The sequence below is a fragment of the Amphiprion ocellaris genome, chromosome 21 (assembly GCF_022539595.1).
Source record: "Amphiprion ocellaris isolate individual 3 ecotype Okinawa chromosome 21, ASM2253959v1, whole genome shotgun sequence".
In the NCBI taxonomy this organism is placed as follows: Eukaryota; Metazoa; Chordata; class Actinopteri; family Pomacentridae; genus Amphiprion; species Amphiprion ocellaris.
Genome location: NC_072786.1, coordinates 12,376,575 through 12,401,468, shown reverse-complemented (window position 1 = coordinate 12,401,468; position 24,894 = coordinate 12,376,575). Strand labels below are relative to the sequence as shown.

Below are 24,894 nucleotides of genomic sequence, written 5' to 3'. Positions count from 1 at the left end.
TTCTGTGGCTTTTCATGTGCTTTTATCAAGGAAGTTACATATTTTGCATCACTGAGTTGACATGGGTTCATTTTTATAGAGATTATGCATGGACTGAACATCTCTAATACATCAGCTAGACCCACAGAATGGGCAGTGAGTTTAAATTTCTGCAAGAAGCAAAACACAATTCTACAGTTGCAGGGGTGGAATAAATCAAACAACCTCTTGATGCAACCTCAAGGTAAGTGCAGCCAAGTCTCACAAAAGTCAAGTTTCGAGCACACAGTTCTGGCATATTGATCTCCTCCACTAACTCTTGCAAAGGAAACAAATAAGTGCGTTTTCGGTAATGTTGAATTCTGACTGCTGTGGCCCTGACACTATTATTATATTGATCTGAGCAGTGGGAGAGTAGAGCAGAATCGCCACAAATACTGTCCATCAATAAGGAGAAGCTACTTAGTTGACTTCCTGCATTAGTCAGACCTGCCTCGAGCCAAGACAACACATTTAGTGGGAAAAAAAAACACACTTACAGATGTAAGGACTGACTCACAGCTACATATGGCAAAAGAATAGACCTTCATTCAAATGCTAATGAATTTAAGCTTTCAGTGCACTTATTCCCCTTGTTTTCTACCCTTTTAACATTTGTTCTTTATTTCTTTTCTCTTTCTTCATGCCATTTTCTCTTATATACCTATATTATTCAAGTGAATTCAGACTATAAATAAAACTAAAAAGGCTTTTTATGTATTTTTTTACCACCTGAATTAACCAGCATGCACTGACAGTAACACAAACTTGAGAGGTGGTGGATCTTACTTGGGTCTGATTTGGAGAAAGTGTCTCTGTCCAGCAGGTTTCTGTAAAGACACAAAAGGGAAAAAATGGTTAGAAATACAATTCCTTTACCATTTATATGCAGGAAGCGAATGGCCGAGTCGACATGTTAACATCACACTCTGTTTATGTATTTTCATGTGACTGTCAGGTAAACTTTTGCAGTGATGGAAAAAAAATCCAAAAGAAGAAATTGCAAATTAGGCCTAATTGCTGCTATCTAGGCTCCATAGTGTCATCAGAAGGTGGCGACAGAAGCTACATGGCTGTAATAAACAGAGTAGAAGAAGGAGGAAAGAAAAAAAAACAGTGGCCTTGGTCATCTCGAAGACAAAGATGTAGAGAATTCTTCAGGAATTGTTTTTAATCAGGTAAGTTGTAATTGTTCTTTCATTTCAGTCAGTACTGGACACATTTCATGAAGCTAACTGAACACAACCTGCAGTTCAGCGGAAAAGTTTGTGAATTATCATCATGTGACTGCTGAATAACACGTTTTTTTTTTGCAGAATCTGATTAGAATAAATGGTTTATTTCGGGAGGAATTTTAAATGTGGCATGTATGATTACATCTTCTGATGAAACAGCATGTCACACATGAGGAGTTCAAGGACTTTTGGAAAACGGGAAATCTGATAATTTCGCTCTGTTTTTGCAGTTTCTGGTTCAGACAAATAGTGAAATATTTAACAACTTTCAAATTCATTGGCAGTTTTTGGGGTTTAGAACCTGGAAAAAAAAAATCACCTCAAATGAGCAAAAAAAACGTTACATTTTCAAAATTTAGGAAGCATTTAAGAAATGTTGCATATAAAATGCATATAAAAAGACAGTATATTATGGAAACACTGCTACAGTTACAATGTGTTTTTCCACCCAAATATATGTTAATCTGCATAAGAAAATAGTCTATTTGCCCCTGATTATGTAACATTTGTTCAAAACCACAGCATCCACCTGTTAAAGGAACTTTTTTTTTGTTGATAAAAACATATAATAGCGACTGACTTCAAAAGAATTGCCTCCTCTGTTGGAATGATTGAGTTTGGGACTGATACTCCCACATTCGTGCAGCCAGAGCAATGACAAGAATCAGTACAAACAACACAATAACAACCTCAATAATAACTAAGGATTGAGAGGTTTCAGACTTTCTAAATTCCTCATTTCTTCACAATTATGTGGTCTAAGCCGATATTCTCTGATGCTTTGTTCTGTTCTCCGTCTCACTGAATTTTGGCCGATGTGGACATTAATATAGTCGTGCAGAATTTATGTTCCCCCAAAAGGGGAAAGACGAGAGCCTGGAGGAAAGTTAAATGGCCCGATCTTATCATTAATTCTGATTTCTGAATAATGAGATGAATGATGGTGATTGCAGCTAAAGGTGTATAGAGAAGAGAACAAGAAAGAACAGGATCACTAAGTTGTTCGAGGATTAAAATCTTCTTCACCATCTTTTTCTTTGTCTATTTAACCTGCTGTGGCGTTTTTTGGTAGCAGAAAGGCCACGAAACAATAAGTAATGCTTCTTTTATCCTCTGAATCCCAGGGATTGTGGGGGACTTTTAAAGGCTCTGAGACAAAGCCGTGAAACCATCAGTGGCTGGAGAGGCTGCAGCTCGGTGTCACTTCTATCCTCTATCTGTTTCTGTGTGTACTTCTTTCTTTTCACTTGCCTGAGCTTGACAACTCATCACATCTATGACATTTCTATATCTGTCTCACTCTAATGTGTTTGCTTTCAAAGTAAAACCACTCCTGGCATCTTTTCTCCTTCTTCGCTGTTACTTTACAGCTCATTCTCTCACTCAGATCTCGTAGCAAATGCACAACAATTTGTCGTCACGTCAAAGACTTCAAGTGTTGAGCTGTTCGAAGCAGCTATCTGCAGTATGTAGGTGAAGCTGCACATTCTAGGTCAGTCTGCTGTTTGAGTTTCCTGCCACAAATCACTCACAGAGCAAACGCTGAAGGTGTGACTGTGGTTTCCTCCCCGGTTCACACTGAAATGGCCAACACCTTTCAATTCACAATCCTGTTTACATTCTTTAACACTCTGAGTGTTTTTTCTTTGCTCCTGACACATTTTTACTCACTGTGGGTTATTTTTTCACTGCATTTTAAAGCCACGCACCTCTGTGGAAACCTCTATGGTTCTGTGGTGGCGTACAGCAAAGTTAGAATGCTATAAATCACAATTATTTATTTTACAAAAATTTGGAATTACCAGGTACAGAATTTTTCCGAGTGCCCAGAGGTTTCACTAATACTGGGAAAAAAGATGGCTCCACATACTTTAGATACTTTACTATTTATGTATTAATTTTGTTTTTGATGTCTCCTATTTGCTCTGTGCATACACAGCCTGCAGTTTAGCCTAATGAAGTCAAAGAAATACAGGATCTTTGTTAAGTGACTTTGTTATGTTTGTCAGATTTGAGTCATTGTTGGCCCCGCAGGTGTGATAAGGAACCTCAAAATTTTTAGTTTTTGACAGAATCTGGTTAGATTTGTTTCCATACTTGCTCCAATCTGTACTGTGTAAACACAGCCTGCAGTTCAGCTGAAAGGCCCCTGAATTTTTGTCCTATTACTGTTCATCCAAACTGAGTCACTAATGGCTTTAAAGTTGCAGTAAAAAGCACAGATTTTTTTGTTTTTTACAGAATCTGTTTGGAGCAAACCATTCATTTTTGACTTTTTTAAATTCCATTAAAATAAACAGATTTCGATTTGAGATTTGTTCATTTTATAAGAATGAATAGTTCAAGGGCTGTTGGGAAAATTAAAAATCCAATTATTTTTTTCAGCTTTTACAGTTTCCGGCTCTGATAAATGGTGTGACTTTACAAGTTTTTTACACAAAAAGATGCCTTTCAAACCCAAGAGCAGGTTGAAGGGTTAAAAAAAAAGCAAAATTAAAATCTTAATGACTCATCATTTCAAAATGACCAAAAATCCACTCATTATTGCAGTAAAGGCAGCAGCTAAAAAGTCCAAACTTTGTGTCTGACTCTGTACAATGCAGCTTTATGCAACCTACATTCATGCAACCTACTTTTCCTCCTTTTCTTGGCTGCGGCCCAAAAATTTCAACCGTCTTCCCTTTTTCTGCTTCACAGCTGGAAACACTAACTTTAATAATCAGTGAACAGGGTGAACATTTATTGACAGTCAATATGAAAAACAAAACTCATATCAGGTAATGGAAAAATCAATCAAAGGTCTTGTTGACTTGAGGAAATGAAAATCCTTTATTAATCTTGGTTAGGGTGCAACACTACATAGTCTAAAAATAGAAAGTGTCAACTTGAATTGAGCAAATGGTTCATTTTTGGCATTTTTTTTTGATGAGACGTAGAATAAAGTGATTTTAAAAGAATATTATGATTTTAAACTTGAATTTGATTATGTTTTCTGACAGAATCGGATGTTACACATGATCAGATGATTCAAAGAGTGTCTAAAAGTTGAAAATATTACGTTTCTATGTGTTTTTACCATTTCTGGCTCTGGTAAGTGGCGTAATTTTGGAGATTTTTTGGAAAGACAAAATGCTTTTCAAACATGCCAGTGGGTTTTGGGGTTCAGAGAGATAAAGCAATCTCTGATTATCGACTGAAGACACTCATTTTGCTCTCGAGCACCAATGAACTACGTGTAAATACCAATAAATCTTTAAAAATCTAAATCTAAATTGTGGTGGTGTACAGACCCGAAATGCTAAAAATTGTGTCAATGTCCAAATATTAATGGACCTGACTGTAGGTAAGAAACCACTTTCACCATCTTGCACCATGTTTGAATAAACCTGGACTGCAAAAAAAATTGTGGCACCATTTGTGTCATGATTAGGACTAACTTCCCTCCTCTGAGTTGGTGGTACAGTTGAGCTAAAATACACTTTTCCCTCCGTTTTTAGAGCGATTTTGCGGCTCCACAGCGTTCGACGGGCTGCTGCTTCAAGCACATCACACATGGTGGCACTCCGAAAGGGCTCCTGGGCTCCCCCCTGCTCGAATGTGTGTTTTTGTATGTGTGAGTAAGACACGTTTTCAGGATTTCCACTTCAGAGGATAATGTGAATGAGTCATGGCTCCCTCTCTCTCTCTCTCTCTCTCTCTCTCTCTCTCTCTCTCTCTCTTTTCATCCAGCTGAAAGCTGAAAGCTTCCATCCGAGTCACAGAGAGGTCTGCCGGAATAAACGCACCGCACTGAAACAGTTTTTGTATTTTTAGCTGAGAGTTTCCCAAAAATACACTATAATCTCTCGCTAGTAACACTAAGCACCACTACATTGCTTTATTTCAACCAAAGGGGCGACTGCGGAGAAAGCGAAGGGCCAGCGGCGCCTCCTGAAATATTGATTTCTCCGATACATTTCCCAGAGGCTTTCAGCTTTGGTGTGTTTACATGAATCCTCTCTCTCATCCTTCCTCACAAAAACACCACCTTTGGCATTTCCACTGGCTGCCATTCATTCCACTGCTGTTCATTCACACACCACCTTCTTTTCTTTAAGGCCCCTCTGAACCCATACTTAACCACTGATTACACTCCATTGTAGATGCACACACCAACAGGTAGTTACGTGCACATTTACGTGGACATTGTATACTTTTACTAACTCAGTACTGGCTTCAATGGGCCTTAATTGGGTTCATTTTGCATGTTTTTTGCAATCTGTTAATTAATGTGATGAAGAACCCTAAAAAAAATCAACAGATTTCCACCATCTATCAGAGCCAATAACTGCAAAACAGAAAGGATTCCCTGTTTTCCAACTCACCAAAGGTCCTACGAATATTCATCAGGGACATGTATTCAAATCTGAGCTTAAAATCACTTTATTCTTCATGTCGCATTTAAAAATTCTCCAAAAACAAATAATCTGTTCCAACCAGATTCTGTCAAAAACAGAAAAAAAATCTGCAATTTTCATTACACATGTGAATCCATGAATGGCTCATCTCTGTCCAAAAGTCATGAGACAAAAATTCAAGTGAGTTTTAGCAGAACTAGGATGAACTGCAGACAGTGTTTAAATAAATTAGATAGTAGACAGGTATGGAAACAAATTGAAAAAAATAAGTTGTAAAATATCTAAAGTACAAAGTCACCTTTGTTTTATTTTTTGCTAACACCTGTGGGCACTTGGAAAAATTTTGCACACAGTTGATTTAAGGTTTTTAATTTTTTAAATTAAATCAATATTCAAACATTACATTTTTCTCTGCTTTTTTAATGATTTATGGATATATGACTGTCATACTGTACAAAAGGCATTTTTGAGCTCCCCTTACATCTAGCTAGGGTTGTGCTGTTTCTATAGAGAAGCAGGATTTTATATTGTAGTAAAAAAAAAAGAGTGTACGTAAAGTAAAAAAGAGTGACAGGCGATTAAGAAAAAAAAATTCAAAACTTGTTTACAATTTAATGCCGTGTGTAACCATAGCCTGCAGTTCTTCCAAAAATTCCATGAATTTTTGTCCAGTGACCGTTTGCCACAGTTGAATCACAAATGGCTTTGGAGTTACACTGATGAGTGGAGAATTTTTAGTTTTTTAAAGAACTAGATTAATCCAAACGGTTCATTTTTGGCACATTTTTAAAAGCAACTTGTAGAATAAAGTGATTTTGATGGAATATCACAACTTTAAACTCAGAATAGTTTCAGATGAGTAGTTCAAAGACCATTTGAAAATTGAAAATCTGACAGTTCTTTTTGACCTCACAGTTTCAGGCTCCGATAAATGGTGTTATTTTAGCGATATATTGGGTTAAATGGAAAACAGAAGCCACCAGCTAACAGATAAAATAGCTGCAGCACATGTTTTTGTTTCACAAAACATGCCCACAGTGGATTATAAAAGCAGGACAGATGAACTTCTTCTTAGTGAAATTCCAGCAGACTAGACGCTTCACCCGAGAGCTGATGCATTCACGAACACTACATATTTAATTAAAACTGTGATCTGTATCGTTGATATTTAATTAAAAATGACATCTATATCATTCATTTACAACTAATTAACCATCGGTCACCACTGGTATCACTTAAGCCATCAAAACAAATATGCCAGCAATGATGAGTTAATCAAGAGAAAATTAATGAGCTGCTATCTTGATTACAGATTAATCATCGGGACCTTTTGGTGCAGATAAAACGAGATATCTGAAGATATCATCCAGGGTTTAAAGATATTATGGTGGCGTTTGAACACCGTTTTATAATGTTTGACTTAAAAAATGAAAAGAAAATTTACTGACAATTAACACAGACATTAGTAGGAGACCTAATACAAGCTTATTTTATTGTAAAAGGGCAACTTCAGTAATATTCTGAAGCTATTTCATTTTTTTATCGAACTGTCTTCCAAACGCCTAGGGTTTGGATTAGTGATTTTAACTTTAATTCATTTCATGCATTTGGAACAAAGTTTTTCTCAACTTTATTCTGACGTTCTACCTCTCAGTTGCACATTTCTTCTATAGTCCACACATACACAAGCAAAAGTCACAGGCAGCATCACTGACACAACGTCAAAGGCAAATATGACAGTGCTGATCTCAGATTGCTGTCAAACCGAGCTTCCTCCCCTGAGGCTGAGCTCCACCAGTGCAGTCCTCTGCCATCGCGGCCTTATCGCTGACGCATCACCTGCGACAGCTGTCAGTCACCGCAACAACAAGTGAAATCTGATACTAGGTAGGTAGGGAAGACACTTCTTGGTGCTCTTTTCCTTCAGACTCCCATGAGCAAGTAAAAAAAAAAAACAGAGGATGAGGAAACAGTTGTCACATTTTTACTCATTGTGGGCTCATTTTTTTTTTTTTACTGGAATACAAATTCATGTAACTCCATGGAAACAGCACAACCATGGCTCCAAGCAAAGAGAATTCAGAAATGTCTTTTTCTTCGAATCAAGCGGTAGCGTCCACAGAAGTTGCATTGTCCTTAGCATTTTTAAGCACAGAGGATCTTTCAGTAGAGTGTGATATGAAGCTAAGGATCAGTACATGATGATGCCACCGCCGTGCTGTGCAGGCAGTGACACTTCCATATGACCAAGACGTCATGTACCAATCCTTAGGACAGCAAACTCCACCTAGCAGCTTGTCAGCAGCTATCTAGGACATTGTAATGTAAAAATCCACTAAATAAAAAAAAAAAAGTAGCAAGAGTGTGTTAAAAATGAGCGCTGTAATGTTTTTTTTTTTAAAAAAGCAAAATAATGTATTAAAATTAAATTACAAATCACAAATTATTATTTGGTATGTCTATAGGCTGAAAATGTATAAAATTAAGTGTTAAAAAACTAAAAGTATCATCTGATGTACTAACCTAGTCTGCCATGTTGGTGTAGCTGCAGTATAGTGTAGAGCTGTCATGAATAATCAATAAATGTGCAAGTTGTCAACGAGTAAATGGTTGACAATAACAATCGATCGATTGGTTTGAGTCATTTTTTATGAAGAAAAATGTCAAAATTGATTCTAACTTCCCCAAATGAGTTTTTTTTTACACAGTCGTAATTCCATGAATCGTTTAAAAAAAAGTTTAATATGTGGATTATTTATTTTAGCTAAATCGAAAAAACTGAAATTAGCATGTACAACATTTTCAAAGTATCCACGTGTTACCAAACTGAAAAAAACAGTAGCTCTACATACTACTTACATTCTTAATTTGTTTCCATGCTTGTCTTTTATTTGCTTTGCGTAAACACAGCCTAAAGTTCAGGTGAAAACTCCCTGAATTTTTGTTGCATGATTGTTGGTCGCAGCTGAATCACTGACGCCTTCATGGTTACACCGAGGAGTGCAGAATTTTTAGCTATGTACACTTTCTGGTTAGAATAAATTAGTTATTTTTGGCAAATTTTTGAACACGACAAGTACATTAAAGTGATTTCTTTTTATTAAATATCACAATTTCAAGCTAAAATGTGGTTAAACTGTTCCATATGATACCTTCAGTGACAGCTGAAAAGCTGAAAATCAAATAATTCTTTTTGGTTTTACAATATCTGGTTAACACTCCTCTCGTTTAAGATGAAGTGCCTTTCAGACCCCACTGGTGGTCTTTGCAGTTCAGAGAGTTGTAAGAAGAACAGAGATGGTGAAGCAGCATCTTCAGCTGATATGAAAACTCTCTAATTATATGAAATGTCTGACGGAGCTCCAGAGTGGAGTTTATCTCTGTTCGCCTCACACACAAACTGGAGACACACCTCTGTGCATCGGCTCATAGGGGAGAGCTGCGTGATAACAGCATGGGGTAGTATGGGGAGGCGGTTACCATGGCAACTGCTGACAGCCAATTGGGGCCACTTGACTGACTTGACTGACAGCCGCTGCATGTGTTTTTTTTGTTTTTTTTCTCCCCACTCGACTCGAGCAGGGGGGATGCCATCAGTGCCGGGGCATTTCTGTTCCAAGCTGCATCCTTGTCTTGATCCGTTTTCCCTTCATCTCTCCTACCTCTTTATTCCCTTCCTCTCCCTTTCATTCCTCCCCTCCTATTTTTAAATTAATGAATACATTCGCTGTGCTTTTCAACCAGCTCGAGAGGCCGTAGTGTCCCTGACAGTGTGTTACCTTGACGACACAACAGCAAAAAAATAAAAAATAAAAAAATCCCTCCCTCTCTGGGACCCGCACAACCCTCTCCTATGTTACAGAAATAAATTGACTTTTTAGCCCATGATGAGGGCAGGAGAGGAGAGGAGACAGTAACAGAGGAAATACAGAAAAGTGAAGAGGAAAGAGGAGTTGCGAGACAAAAACAAAAAAATACAGGTGTTGAGTGAAAGAGCTGCACACAGAGGAAGAGAAGCAAGACATCTAATTAGTCCCCAAACTGTGCGAGAGCAGCAAAAGGAAGCTTCTTTTTGTGTGTGTCAGTTGGAAACTGTGTCTTAATCTGCTCTATTTCTGTCGTTTGGACTCTATTTGGAGTCCAGGCTTAAGAACAGGCACAGAGAAAAGTTGAGAGCGTGAAGAAGGAGGGGGTTTAAAAGCCAAAGAACGTGGAGCTACGAAATGTAGCTGCTATGACTCAAGTCGGTGCTAATCTGGGCTGTTTTTGCTGCTGCTGATGCAAAGGCGTCTTTAAGTGAATGACATTTCATCTTCAGCGCTTCAGATGTTCTCTTGAGCTTCACAGTGTAATCACCTCAACAACTCTGACTTTATGTGAGTGTACTGGATTTATCAAAGATGCCTGATGCATCATTCCTGGTCATTATAAAGGGGCTCCAGAATAACTTTTTATATTGATTGCAGTATCCATGTATGTAATATATATATATATATATATATATATATATACATATATATATATATATATATATATATATATATATATATATATATATATATATATATATATATATATATATATATATATATATATATATATATATATATATATATATATATATATATATATATATATATATATACACACACATACATATTTTACAGATACATAGATTTTCCCTGCTTTGATAACTCTGAACTCACAGAAAGAAAGTATTCATTTGGCACAAAAAATAAAATTTAATTAAATTAAATGAAATTTTAAAAACTGGCCAAAATTGTCAAAAAATATATATATATATTTTTTTTTTACATTTGATCAAATTGTACAACTTTTACTATATAAGTTCTGCAAAAATGGCTCTATTTAACAGATACTTGCCATCATTTGAAAGGAAAATTATTTATATCTATATCTTTTTCCCTGTTTTATTAAATTATTGCTAATAAATATACTAAAATAACAGATTCAAAGTATTAATTGATATGTTAAATGTTTAAAAAAAATCTACAAAACTATACATAATATCCACTGAAAAATCTCTTTTTGTTTAATCATTATTATTTTCTTTTTACAATTACTAATTCCTTCAGTGTGTGACCATGAAATTACACTGCATTTAAATCAGTTAAAATATCATTATTTTGGAGGGATTTGGGTTATTTTATGTTTTTATTACAGTTTTTGAACATTACAGTTTTTTAAACATTTTCACATTTTTTCTTTCTTTTTTTTTACACACAACATGAACATTTTGACCAAATTGTACAATTCATATTGTATTAATTTAGCAAAAACAGCTCAATTTGACAGATATTTGCATTTATTTGAAAGAAAATGTATGTATATATCATGTTTTTCCTGTTATTTTTTATTTTAGCTAATAAATATTGTAAAATAACAGATTGAAAGTATTAGTTTACATGTTAGCTGTAAAAAAAGGGGGGGAGAGGGGGAGCATAACTGCAAATACTGTCGACTAAAAAACAGATTTTTTTAAACAAATATTAATTCATTCTTAACCATACAATTACACTGTATTTAAATCAACTACAATATCAATATTTTACAGATATTTGGGTTATTTTCAGTTTTTATTCCAGTTTTTGAACATTCCAGTTTTTATTGTAATGTTTTGATTATTTTTCACAGATTTTTCTACAGTCTGCATGTAAATACATAGCGAAGGCGCTATTTTATTAGGGGTCAAATAACATACAACATGCACAAAAGCCTTGTCGATTTCTCTTAAACTGAATGCAAAAACCATTACAAATAATATTTTTCTGACAAAGCTACATGTCAGCGGTGTTTGTGGCTATTTGCAGACTATACAGTTGTTCATTTTGCTCCACTTATCGCTCTTTTCATGCTCGCTCTTCAAAGCTGTGTTGTGTCGTATCCTGTTTTCACCTCTCCTGTCCTTACTTGAGCTTTCCACGCATCTTCAATCATTCTCTGATCCTTTAACTCCTCCGTATTACTGCAGTAATCATCGATTCCGAGTCCTCCCTGTCTCCTGTCCTGTCCTGCTCTCAGGGGAAAAGGGCTTTTCTCAGTGAGAGCCCAGAGCTTCCTGTTCTGTCTACTGGTTTACTACTTCTTCTTCTTCCTTTTCTAACTCTCTCCCTCTCTAATTCTGTCTGTTTCCGTCTCAGTTTGACCGTGACCTGAATAGGCGACAGCATCCGACTGAACTAGATACAGTAACACACATGTAGAGACACATGCAGCAACCTGAACACGCTCTGATGGTTTTCCAGTTCAGCTCTGTTCTCCTGCAAACACACACAAATGACTAAAACTGCCCAGGTAATATTGTTTCATCATGACTGACCTACTAAAACAGGGATACATTAAGTCAGATATCAAGTTGATGCATCAGCAATGCAAAAATAACACTGAGACATACTATATGTCAATAAAAAGCACATGTTTTTCTATACTTGATATGTGGCACTGTAATTTCATCTCTAAATTGCCAAAGAAACCCAGTTTAGCTGTTAAAAATAGCCAACAATGATTTTCCAGTTCAGCTTACATCACTGATGCACAAGCTCTCACACACACAACTTAAAACCAGCAATATTACTTCATTAATACCCATTAATGCTCAGTTATTCAGACTAAAGATCGCAAACACTAACAAATCAGCAACGCAAACACAGCGCTAAACAAAGTACACATCAAGAAAGCTAATAAAAATAACACTGACGTCTTATTTTTATCGGGTTTTTTAAATTTCTCTATACGATGAATGTTGGTGTAACTTTTCACAATCACTGAACAGCCAGAAAATCCCAGTTTGGCTGTTAAAAATACCAAGAGATCATAGGAAACAAGCTGCTAGCTTTAAAATAATCTGGATTTCACACTACGCACTCAGTAAAAACTGTTTGTTGATGTTAGCCCTCTTAACTCCGAGCAGTTTCTGCTTCTTTTTTTTTTTTTGCTCACATCACGTTGCTTTTTCTTTTTTAAATTTATTATTATTATTATTTTTTTTTTTTACTAAAATCTAAAGTCCTGTACCTCAAAAGAGGCAGCATAACCATGGCTACAGGTAGAAAAAAAAAGTCTTCTCTGCAGTATAATTAAGTCATAATGCCATAAATCTTTAAAATAATAATAATAAAATCAAAGTTGAATTTCTTTGATGTCTTACTACAGAAAAACTGAACAAACCTGGCATTGACATGTACATCAGTGTAGTTCAGCCAAAAAGTGCAGAATTTGTTTTTTTTTTACCTGAATCTTGTTAATCTAGTTAAAATTACTTAGAAAACAGTCAAAGACGTTGCAATGTCACATTTATGAAGTTGAAGCCAGCTGACTTTATGTACATAGGCTGTTTTCTATGAGCAGAGCATTTTAAATGTCAATTCAATTCTATGTAATTTAATTGCTGGAAGCCAAACCTTTATCATGATTAACATCCAATTAATATATTGAATTTAATTTCAGTAAATACAAGTTGACTGACTGATGTAAAGCGTCAAATAATAATCATTTTCATTTGTAGTAAATTAGCTATTTTTTTTTTTAGATAGAGGAAAAGGTCCTTCAGGAAACTGATAAAATGTTGCTAACATAATAAAAATCAAGTAAAACTCATCAAAAAAAGGACAAGCAAGTATAGGTCATGGTACAGAATGTTATTAATAAAAATACAGGTAGATAAATAATAAAAATTAAATATAAAAGACTTTTAGTTTCACTTGTCAGCCTTACAAGTGACATTGCGTTTCTTTTTTGCAACTAAATCTTCCTTTTCAGTTTCTGTGCACATGTGGGCCTGCAACAAACCCTGTGTCTTCTGAATAAGATAAAAAAATAAAAAATAAAATAAAAAAAAAAATCAGTGTATCAAAGATAACGCTTAAATTGGAGCAAATTCTTTGTGTTGGATTTTGTTTTGCATAATAGTAATGAAAAATGAGGAATCGTGCAAGTTTTCCTTTGTATGAAGCAGAAAAAAATGTTGTAGCATGATGATTTTCAATTAATTTGGCACTTTTTGAGATGCAATTATTGTATATTATTATTATTGTACCTCGCACTGACCCACTAGTCTTCTCAGGTTCACCCAGGAGCGACGGGGAATCAACAAATAGTTCCTAGTTGTAGCACGGAGCAAGGAAAGTTCCAAAAAGTTACAAAATGTTGCACTGTTTGCATTTTGTTTTTCTACAGCCAAGTACAGACATTATAATAAAGTTTTAAGCGATGTCACACACTGGTGAATTTATTGTTTCATACATTAAAAGCTCAGGACTCAGGAGGACAATGTGAGCGGATCTGCAGAAGACATCATATCTCAGCATGACCACATTAAAATACAAATCTACCCACATTTTGAAGTCCTCCAACTTCACCTCTTCCTTTCAGCTTCAACAAAAACACTGAAAACAGAAGGCAGTACCAATAACTGGAAGTCCTCCTTCTTCAGCTTCAAATAACCTGAGATGCATTATGTTGACACGTCTGTCGCTGCTGCAGAACACATTTACATATTTAGATCTGATCACAATGCAGCAGATTAGAGATGACAGATCCTATTAATGCCAGGTATCACGTGTTACTGGGGTCATATGTGACATTTGACAAACAGAATACATCCAAAACCTGAGGAATTCAACAAAAAAGATTCAGTACTTCAGTATCTTTTTGCTGCAGACCTGCCAAGCACAATCAAAGCCACAATGAGCTGAGGGCAGCTTGGAGTGTTTACGCTGAGGGGGTCACCAGGAGTCATCTGATTAAACGATAAAAAATAATGTTTACTGGAGCTTTAAGGACAAGCTAACACGGCCAATTTATCACACAAACGCTTCCGACTGAAGGATTCTCTTAAGTATCTGCTTGAAAATTCATTTTTACACCGATGCTGATGGTATCTAAACGTTTTGAGGTCATTTTTGTGCGATTTTAGTTCACACAACGCTGCACGACTCGTCGCTGTGTGTGCCGCCACGCTTAGCAACAGCCCAGGAATATTCTTGGAAACATGTAGAGCAAAGAGGAGCGAACTGGGCATGCTCAGATGTTCTCAACAGGTCGCTGAGCACGATGCCACAGGTACCTGCATCTTTCCTGCTTCCATTATTTCCCTCCTTCCTCTTCATTTTTACCCAATTTGGTTCATTTGCTCGAGTGTGTGAAGAAAAAGCGCAGTCCCTCCTCGTGCGCACACACACACACACACACACACACACACACACACACACACACACACACACACACACACACACACACATCTCTTTCATACTGAAGGGAAGCATCAGCAGCACGTATTTTCTCTCCGCTCCTCTAAGAGCGCTGCCCTAATTCTTCCTGACAAGGGCTGGGAGAGCCAAGAGAACATCTCGGCGCGCACACATGCAGCGAAATATGCCACGCCGCTATCCATTCACACAAAGACAACACAGGCAACAACATACACATCAATCACACACACACACACACACGCAGCTATGCATCCGTGCCAGCGGCTTTTTACCTTAATTGACTTTGGCACCGCTTTCCAATGCAGTTTAGTCCGACTCGGCTATTTTGCTCCAACGACACGTCACCGGTTTGACTGTAGCCGCTAAATATGGACAAAAGGTCAAATGTTTGCATACAAAACAGGGATCCACTGAATGATTCGTCAGCTTCAGGTTTCTATAAAGTCAGATTCTTGCATATTTGAAGCCACATGATGAATCCAGCGTGGTGGGATGAGGTTTGCCAAGCGGCCAAATTGCGTTAGTGTGTCCTACATGTGTGTTCTTTGTGCCTACGTGAGGTGTTTATGTGTGTGTCTGCAGGAATAACTGACCTGATGGATAGTGTGAGTGTGTTTGTTTAACTGTTGGAAGAGAGGAGGACGGAGGAGGATGGAGGAATTTCTCTTTTCTGACTCCTTTACGTAGCATTAATCCCCTCCAGCATCACAATTTACCTAAAAAAATATAAAAGTATTTACTTGAACAACTGCCACGTAATGTTTCCTTTGGTAGAAAAAAAGTCTGGTATTTCAGCTACAGAATTTCATAGAATTCTTCCACCTTTTTTACGCACCGTGAGTCGTTTTTCACTGCAATATAAAGTCCTGCACCTCTATGGAAACAGAACAACCACGACTAGAGGTAGAGAGAACTAAAAATGTCTTTTGTGCAGTTTAACTTACTTGTAATACCATATATCCTAAAAAATAAATTGTTACAAAAATTGAAAATTGGAATCAAACACTGCCTGCAGCTCAGCCGAAAAAGGAAAGTTGAATTTCTTTGATTACTTATACTATACACATTTTACAAATTACATTTTTGCTTTGTTTTCATGCTTGTCTCCTATGTGTTTGGTGCAAACACTGCCTGCAATTCACCCAAAAAGTCTCAGAATTTTTGCCTTGCGACTTTTGGTCACAGTTGAGTCACTAAAGGCTTCTCCGTTGCGCCAAAGAGCGACGATATTTTTTATTTTTTTCAGAATCTGGCTAACACAAATGGTTGATTTTTGGCAATTTTTTTAAAAAGACACATGCGGAATAAAGTGATTTTGATGAAATACCACGATTCTTCCCTTAGATTTGGGTAAGTTTCCTGATCAAACAACCCAAGTAGTTACAGTACCATCAGAAAGTTCAAAATCTGGCAATTATCTCTGTTTTTACAGTTTAGGATTTTATTTTTCTATTATTATATATTTATCTTAAAGGTGTAACCAATACTTGGAAAAAAATAGTGACTCTACCTACTATAGATATTTTACTATTTTTACTTTGTTTCCATGCATATCTCCTATGTGGTCAGTGTAAACACTACCTGCAATTCACCCAAAAAGTCTTCGAATTTTTGCCATGTGACTGTTGGTCACAGTCGAGTCACTAAAGTCTTCTCATTTGTGCCAAGGAACACAGAATTTTTCATTTTTTACAGAATGTGGTTAATACAAACGGTCAATTTTTGCCAAATTTGTAAATGACACATGCGGAATAAAGTGATTTTGATTTAAAAAATTATGATTTTTAGCTTAGACTTGGTTACACTTCGCAAACAAACAGCACAGGAGTAGTAAAAGAATCACTCGAAAGTTCAAAATCCAGCAATCCTCTGTTTTTACAGTTTCCAGCTCTGACAAATGATGTAACTTTAGTATTTTTTTAAAAGCAAACATACCCTTTAAGCCCACCAGTGGGTTTGGCTCTTGAAAGCTGAACCTCTACATCCTTTGTTTTCTCCGCTACACAAACCGTGTCCTTCTCACAGTGTTCTCTACAGGAGGCCAAGTGTCTGTTTGTGCATACGAAGGAAACAGAGCGACATGCTTGGATGTGCAGGCTGAGGCCAGAGGCTTCTCCACCAGAGAGGAAGACAGATTGAGAGGAAGACAGCTTCCCTGGAGGAATCCAGGCAGCCTCTGTGAGATGTGACCAGTTTGGAGATGACTTCATTAGGAAAGCCAGTTCCTCCCGCTGCCCTCACTCTCCCTCTCTCAGCTTCCCCGAGCTGTAAATAGGACTGTGAGGGTGATTTACTGTATGCCAAGTAATCTTCCTTGTCAAATCGTCTAAATCCCAGAGCTTGGCATCTCTCTTTTTTGAGACAGCGAGGGAAAAATCCTCATCAGATAAAAGCCAATTTTTATCCAGATAGCTCCCCGAAAATGTCAAAAAATAAAAAATCTAATTGTCCCTGCAGAGTTTCCGGGAGATGTTTTGATTTGTTTCATTTTACCTTTTACGTCCCACAGGAGGCAACCGGCACCATTGTGGAAACAAAATGTCAGCGCATCAAACGTGACCGTGTTTTTTTATGTGTGTCTTGTGCTGAAAATGTCATCATCTGTCTGACTGATGGAGGCGCAGCGGCACAAATGTCTGCGACGGCATGCAGGAGGGTTTCAGCGCTCTGACATGCATGTGTGCACGTGCAGCGGGTGTTGTGAAGGTATCAGCGCTGCGGCCCAACGGTTCCCTGAGGCTTCCTGCTGTACATCTCCATGGTTATTGATGAATTCATTTGCTCTGAGGAGTTCAGTCCCTCCTCTAAAGGCCCATTGAGCTGCTGCTTTTAACACACGTTTGACCCAGAGGTCAACGTCTCGCTGCTCATCCAATCTCTGGGAATATTAAGAGCTGCTTCTGTATTACACTGTAAAAATAAATCTGTAAAAACAAACTGGCAGTGGCGTGCAAGAAAAAAAGAGCTCGAAAAATCTTGAAATGTTGTAATGTTCAAAAATTACTAGAAATTTGTATTTTAGAATGGCATTTTCAGCTGATTATAGTCAAAAAAATATGATCTTGGCTGTGGATGCACTGTGAAAAAAAGTAGTTTTTAAAAAAAATGGACTGTTATTTTACAGATTTTCTCTGTTGCATTAAATTACAGGAAAAAACACTTGTAAAATCATGGAAGAAAGTGGTCATTTATATGTTAAATGTATTTTTTTTAAAAAACTGGTCAAAACTGTAAATAATATTCACATAAAAAATATGTTCTTTTACAGTGTTTGACAGAAAATTTGAGTTTTTTTTATTGAACTTAAATTTTAAAAAACTGCACTTTCTTTCTGTATTTTCAGATATTTGCAGTTATTTGAAAGAAAAAATATTTATTTTAGGGATTACAAATGAGTATTAAATATTTCTTCTGTTATCTTTATTGTTTACAGATCAATTTTCTGATTTTTTTCTGTTTTATTAAATTACAGAAAGAAACTGTTAATTTATATTAACTGTAAAAAAAAAAAATAAAAAAAAAACAGGCCAAAACTATAAAGAATATTCACAGATAAATCTGTGTTTTTACAATGTTTGATTGTAAAACTACAGTTTTTTTGTACTTACATCCGAAAAAAATAGCATCTTTTTTCTTTCTTTTCAGATATTAGCTGCTATTTGAAAGAAAAATTGTCTATGTCAAGGATTACAAATGACTACACTTTTTTCTATTATCTTTAATCTATTATTTGTTGATCGATTTTAACTATTACTTTACAGATTTTTCCTGTGTTGTTAAATAATGGATATCTACAAAAATGTAAAAAAAAATTGCACATTGCCTGTAAAAAAACTAAACTCCAAATCTGTAAATAATGTCCACATTAAAAATCTGAATTTTTTACGTATAATTTTCTTCTTTTTTTTACATGTAAGTGTAAAATTACACTGTTTAACTGTATTTAATTGAAGCATAAATATTATTATTTTACTTTTTTCTTATTTACAGTTTTTTAGTGACAGCATTCCACTGTTTTTCTGGCATTCTTGATTTTTACATTTTTTATGGGATTTTTTTTCTTTTTTTGTTGTTTTTACAGTGCATTTCATACAATTTTAGTCATTTTTTGTGTTCAACATGTAAAATATGTAATAAAAATGTAATAATTTTGTTAGATTTTCCCAGTTAGTACATATAAGTTACCAAAACTGTAAAAACCCGTAAAGTGTGAATACAGTTTAAATTTTTTATTTTTTTTTTACAATGTCAGCACTTGTGAGGAAATAATTTCTTACCCTGAAAATCTAATAAGAAAAAAGAAAACTGCATTCCACATGAATACAGAGCAGTCATAATTGCATGAATGTTTTTCATCTGCAAAAATTCAAAGTGACTTTGGAGCGATGTTGCATTATATTCAGTCGCTGAGTACTTGCTTTGCTGAAGGTTTGTGTCCTTGGCTGCATGTTTTATCACCTGCATTTTAAAATAACACCACAGCTGCGTAACCTTGACGGTGAGGCTACACTTATTACCTCTGCATGTAGCAGCAGAGCGCTACACAAACCGTAGCCCTTGACCTTTGCCGACGACTTCTCCGGCTCTCCGTCAGATCTTTAGCAATCCATTTTCTCGTCTCGGCTGGGCAGCTTGATGTATGGAGGCGAGGTACGAATCAGTCCGTGTGCCTCAAAACCCATGAAGTGTGTAGTGCAATTAGACATTCGGGCACGTGTGTTGTGGCGCGAATACCGTCTGGTGACTTCTGTGGAAAACCACCCACAGCGAGCGAACAGCAGAGGGGCCGAGGTCGATTGTAATTTCCTCCAAGTGCATAAATCTTTACTGACTCGACTGGCAAAAAAAAAAAAAAAGAAGAAGAAGCCCAAACCTGATTACAGGATCCAACTTTGGGCCCACAAACAATCCCACATTAACAATTGGGCCCAAAACGCACAGACAGTCAGACAATGGCATCAATTCATGGCAGCTCAAAGAGCGTTTTTCTTCAACATAGCTTTGTCTCTGTGATTGCCAGCCCCACTTTGCTCGCATCGAAAAATCATTTGCGCTCCCTGCTGTCAAGAACCACACGTAAACAGACAAGGGGAGGGGGAAAATAAAAAGTTATCGGCTGCTGCTGTTGCGTCACGGCGCACACATCCTTTTGTGCTTTTTGCAGGCATTGAACCGGCACTCAGCAGGCGACCCCCCGTCTTCGCTCCAAAGTGACGGTTGTCAGCGGCGTCTTCAATGAGAAGAACTATTATGTGAGCTCTATGGAGCCAAAAAGGTCAACACAATCACTTCCCCATAGACGGAGTGGGAGTGAGCAACCTGAAAATAGATAGCCGCTCATGACTCGTGATGCTACAGTAAGAAAGAAGAAGAAAAAGGTGGGATTGCAGGGTGAAAATGTGAAGCAGCGCAGTGGAAGATTTTCAATTTTGAAGCACAAACAGCAACAGCAAAGCACAGGTGTGACTGATAACAGTGGAAATGTATTGTGCGAGCATTGCGAGGCGCTCACCGTGTTAACAGAATTCGTTTCACCTGAGATTTCCCCACAACGACGAGTCAAAAGGTCTGTGCAGCAGCGGGTTTTGCAGCACAAATCAATAGGATCAATGGCGTGAAGTCCACAGGAGGCGGCGAATACAATCAGGAGCATGTGACCCTCAGGAGGGAAACAATGTTTGCTTTATATCAAGGAACATCTTTGTACTAAATACCTCAGTGACGCATAACAATTTTGGCAGGAAAATGGCTCCTAGAAGCATTTTTCACTGCAATATAAAGTCCAACACCTGTATGGAAACAGCACAACCATGACTAGACCTAAAGGGAACTTAAAAAACGTCTCCTGTGCAGTATAGCAATGTCACAACGGCATAAATCATTAAAAAAACAAAGTGGAATTTCTTTGATTATATATTCCACAAAAATGTTTAAAAATTCAAATCAACATGTACAGTATTTTTCCAAGTGTCCACGAGTGTTACCAGTTCTGGAAAAAAAGATGATTTTACACATGATATAGATTTTACTAATTGTATTTGTACATTTGCATCCATACTTGTCCCCTATCTGCTCTGTGAAAACACAGCCTGCAGTTCAGCCCAGAAGTTCCTGAATTTTTATCACGTGACTGCTGGTCTCATCTGAGTCACTGAAGGGTTTGCAGTTGTGCCGAGGAGCATGGAATTTTTTGTTTTTCGCAGAATGTAATTAGAGCCAATGGTTTATTTTTGGTGGATTTTTAAATGACACCAGAAGAATAAATATTTTTAAAATCCCATTTACCGGGATGAGTAGTCAGAAAGTTGAAAATCCATAAATCCATAAATTCTTTTTGTTTTTACCATTTCTGGCTCTGCAAAATGGTGTAATTTTAGTGTTTTTTTGAAGACAATATGCCGGTTTCAGAGTTCAAGAAATGTTCTTACCTTAATATGAGTAATCTATTACTGATTCGATGATCAGGATTGCATTTGTAATTACAGCAATTGCTGCAGCTCAAAGGTCCAAACTCTGTGCCTGATTCTGTACAATGCAATTTTATGCAACCTACATTAATCCAACCTACTTTTCCTCCTTTTCTTGGCTGTGACCCAAAAACTTCAACTGTCTTCCTTCTTTCTGCTTCACAGATTCAAACATTAACTTTTATTATCAGCGTACATGTGAATATTTTCCACCGTCAATCTGGAAAACAAAACTCATACCAGGTAATGAAAAAATCAATCAAAGGTCTTGTTGATTTGAAGAAATGAAAATCCTTCATCAATCTTGATTAGGGTGCAATAGGCTGTATAGTCTAAAAATAGAACAAAATTCATATCAGTTAATGGAAAAATCAACCAACGGTCTTCCTAATTTGAGGAAACTTTGGACTGGAAAGATCCGATAAATCTTTTCATAATCATGATGAGGGCTCAGTAGTCTAAAAGGCATGTCCTACTTATTATCTAACCTCTAACTTGACCAAATAATAAGTGAACAGCAGCAAAACATTTAACACAGCATGAATCAAGTAGATTTTATTCACAAAAAGCTGTTTGCAAAAATTTTTTTCTCCTGGAGCGCTAATGTGAATAATGTGACCTAACAATTATAAACTGTTCAACAATCTGTTGTTGACTAAATTCAGTTTCCTCATGAGTTGAAATGTCAAGTTATAGCAAGCTTTTAGCAAGCTTATGGCAGAGGTAAATTTGTTTGTGTGGCAGATCTGTTTCAGCTTTCCATAAAACTTCTATTTAAACCACTGTGTTTTTAAGATTTATGATGAAATGCTGGCATTTAAATAACATTAACGCTGCATTGTCCTTTCCCCAACGGGTCAAAAAAAAGTTGTGTTTGTGAAATGTAGGAACAACTAAGTACAGACTCGAAGGGTTCTTTGAAAGTTCTTAGAATCAGAGGCACTTTTGGTATTTTTATGACTGTCTATATGAACCTTTTAAGAAAGTGAACCCCTATAAAAGCAGTTTTCCTTCCCCAACCTTCAGGTATTCTAAAAGCTTGTATTAATACGGGTGGGTAGGATGGCAAGAATTGGAATAGGGATAGCTTTTGTTAATGATTATTACTGCGTATTTGTACCAAAGAATGGGTGTTTTGAAGTCTAATACATTCATTTATAGAAATCTGTTTTCACTTTGACATGAACAAGTCTTTATTTGCATATTCTTGTCCAAACAGCCTAATTAAATTCAATGTTAAAAAGCTATAAAATGGAAAAAAATACAAGTATACTTTTTATAGGCACAGTATATGCATATTCTTTCTTCTAATCTTGTGAGATATATACACATCAAATCAATAACCATGTTTACTTACTATTATTTGCTTAAAACCTCCTGTTTTGCGGCACAATATTGGAAAAAACTGACACTATGACATTTAGTTTTTCTGCATAATGTGTATTGCAGTATGAAAAAATACAGGAATTTTCAGCAGATGGCTCGAGTAACTCTTTTTGTAAGGAATTAATCATTGGAACATGGTCGAGGTGATATTATAGATGAGTGTATCTGCATTAAAAATAGGATAATGTACAAAAAGCTGGAAAAAAAAGTCATTGGGAACCATTTTCACGCAGTGTACCACTGGCAAAGACTTTCAAAATAGCTATTTACTTTAACTAGCAGTCAGATCTGGTTTTAAATTCATCATATAAAGCTTTGAGATGCTGATTTAAATGATTAAATAACTGACGTTGCATTTCTTTTAGCAATTAAAATCTTTCTCTTCAGTGTTTCTGCATGTTTCTTGCTTATTCTGCTGTGCACATGTGGAGCCTTGATGTCAACAAACTCTACGTCTGATGAATAAAGTTCCAATAAACTTCAAGAAAAACAGCAGGAGGAGCCTGTCTGGTAATCGCAATAAATGCGAAATTAGAGTTTTCTTTTCGTACCAGAAAGCAATAAAGCTGCAGCATGATGTGTCTGAGCTATTTTCCTCATTTCACACAGGTGAGACTGTCTCTAAACACGCCCCTTTGGATAGCAAAGCTATATTAGACACAGCGTATAACACCAAGCACAGAGTCGAACGGAGTCAACTCCAGAGTAAACAGTCTGCAGTCGAAACAGGCAACGGTCTGTTTACAATAGACAAATATGTACACAAACCAACAGAAACACACACTAAGTCCTTCAAAGATTAACTGTGCTGTAACATGACTGACGGAAAGAACAAACGTTCCTTTGTGTAGTCATTAAGGCAGAACAGAGAGGTGACAGATTAGCAGAGAGTGGGCTGAAAGGGTAGCAGGAGCCAAAAAAAAAACCAGAATTTGTCACTTTTCATCCCAGTTTTCTGGTAGGAGGTCATTATTTTTCCTTAATTCTTGTCTCTAGAGTCTTCTAAACCCTCAAAAGCGATCAGTTAGTTTGAAAAGTGTGTCATATATATATATATATATATATATATATATATATATATATATATATATATATATATATATATATATATATATTTTTTTTTTTTTTTTTTTTTTTTTTTTTTTTAAATCTCCAATTTATCAGAGCAAGAAACTGTAAAAACATCAACTTTCTGGCAGTTCTTGAACTAATCATGTGTAACTTTTGGTTTCATCAGGAAAGAATCAATTAAATCTGTACTTTAAAACGGTAATATTTCATCAAAATCTCTTTATTTTACACATTTAACTAGATTTTGTAACAAACTAAAATTTCTGCGACCAACAGTAACATGACAAAAAATCTTTGTCGGCTGCACTGCAGGCAGTGTCTGAGTCCATTTTTCAACCTTTGCAGAGAAATACATCTTTCATTCTTTCTTTTTGTTATGATTTATGGCATTATAACTTTGTTAGGCTGCAGAAAATACATCTTGAAGTTCTCTCTACTTCTAGCCATGGTTGTTCTGTTTCCATAGTGGTGCAGGACTTTATATTGTAGTGGAAAATGAGCTCACAGCAAGGAAAATCTGCATTCACGTTGCACTAATAAGTTAAAACATCCCCAATGTGCAGCAATGAAACTATCTGAGTTTACAAGGCCAATTTTCCATGCAAACAATCTATTCATCAGGCATATTAACTAATATAGAGGAACTACTGCAGCTGCTAGCAGGACACACAACATGCAAAAACCAATGTAACAGCTTCATTCAGGTGTTTTCGGGCTGTGCACAGTTAAAATGTAACACCAGAATCAACAGCAAGGCTTCCTCTAGTTAGTTAAATGACAAAACAGAGGCAAGAAATAGGAATTAGATGCTGACAAACACATGCTGACAAGTGAGCCCATTCAAAACTAGACAAAGACCAGAGTTTTCCACTGGGAGACAGAAAACAATGGACCTCTTCAACACCATATCGAGCGCACCATTAGTTCGAACAGTAGACTACTGTTTGTGCACCTCTGTTGACTGTACAGTGACGTAGTTTCTCAGTGAGTTTGATGAGGAAATCCCCCAAAACGTAACTAAATGCAGACTTGGAAGACGTAGAAGAAGGGATCAACTATAGATCATCCACTCTAATGTACTCAGCAATGT

At 36.4% G+C, this 24,894-nt stretch overlaps 1 protein-coding gene across 1 annotated transcript in view; it reads right to left on the bottom strand.

Annotated features, from left to right (window-relative positions):
* Nucleotides 1–24,894, bottom strand: part of LOC111589158 (copine-8) — a 135,363-nt gene that overhangs the window by 101,907 nt on the left and 8,562 nt on the right. Inside the window, exon 2 of the mRNA XM_055006486.1 lies at nucleotides 808–848. Within this exon, the coding sequence (XP_054862461.1) occupies nucleotides 808–848 (41 nt within the window). The remainder of the gene's footprint in view (nucleotides 1–807; nucleotides 849–24,894) is intronic.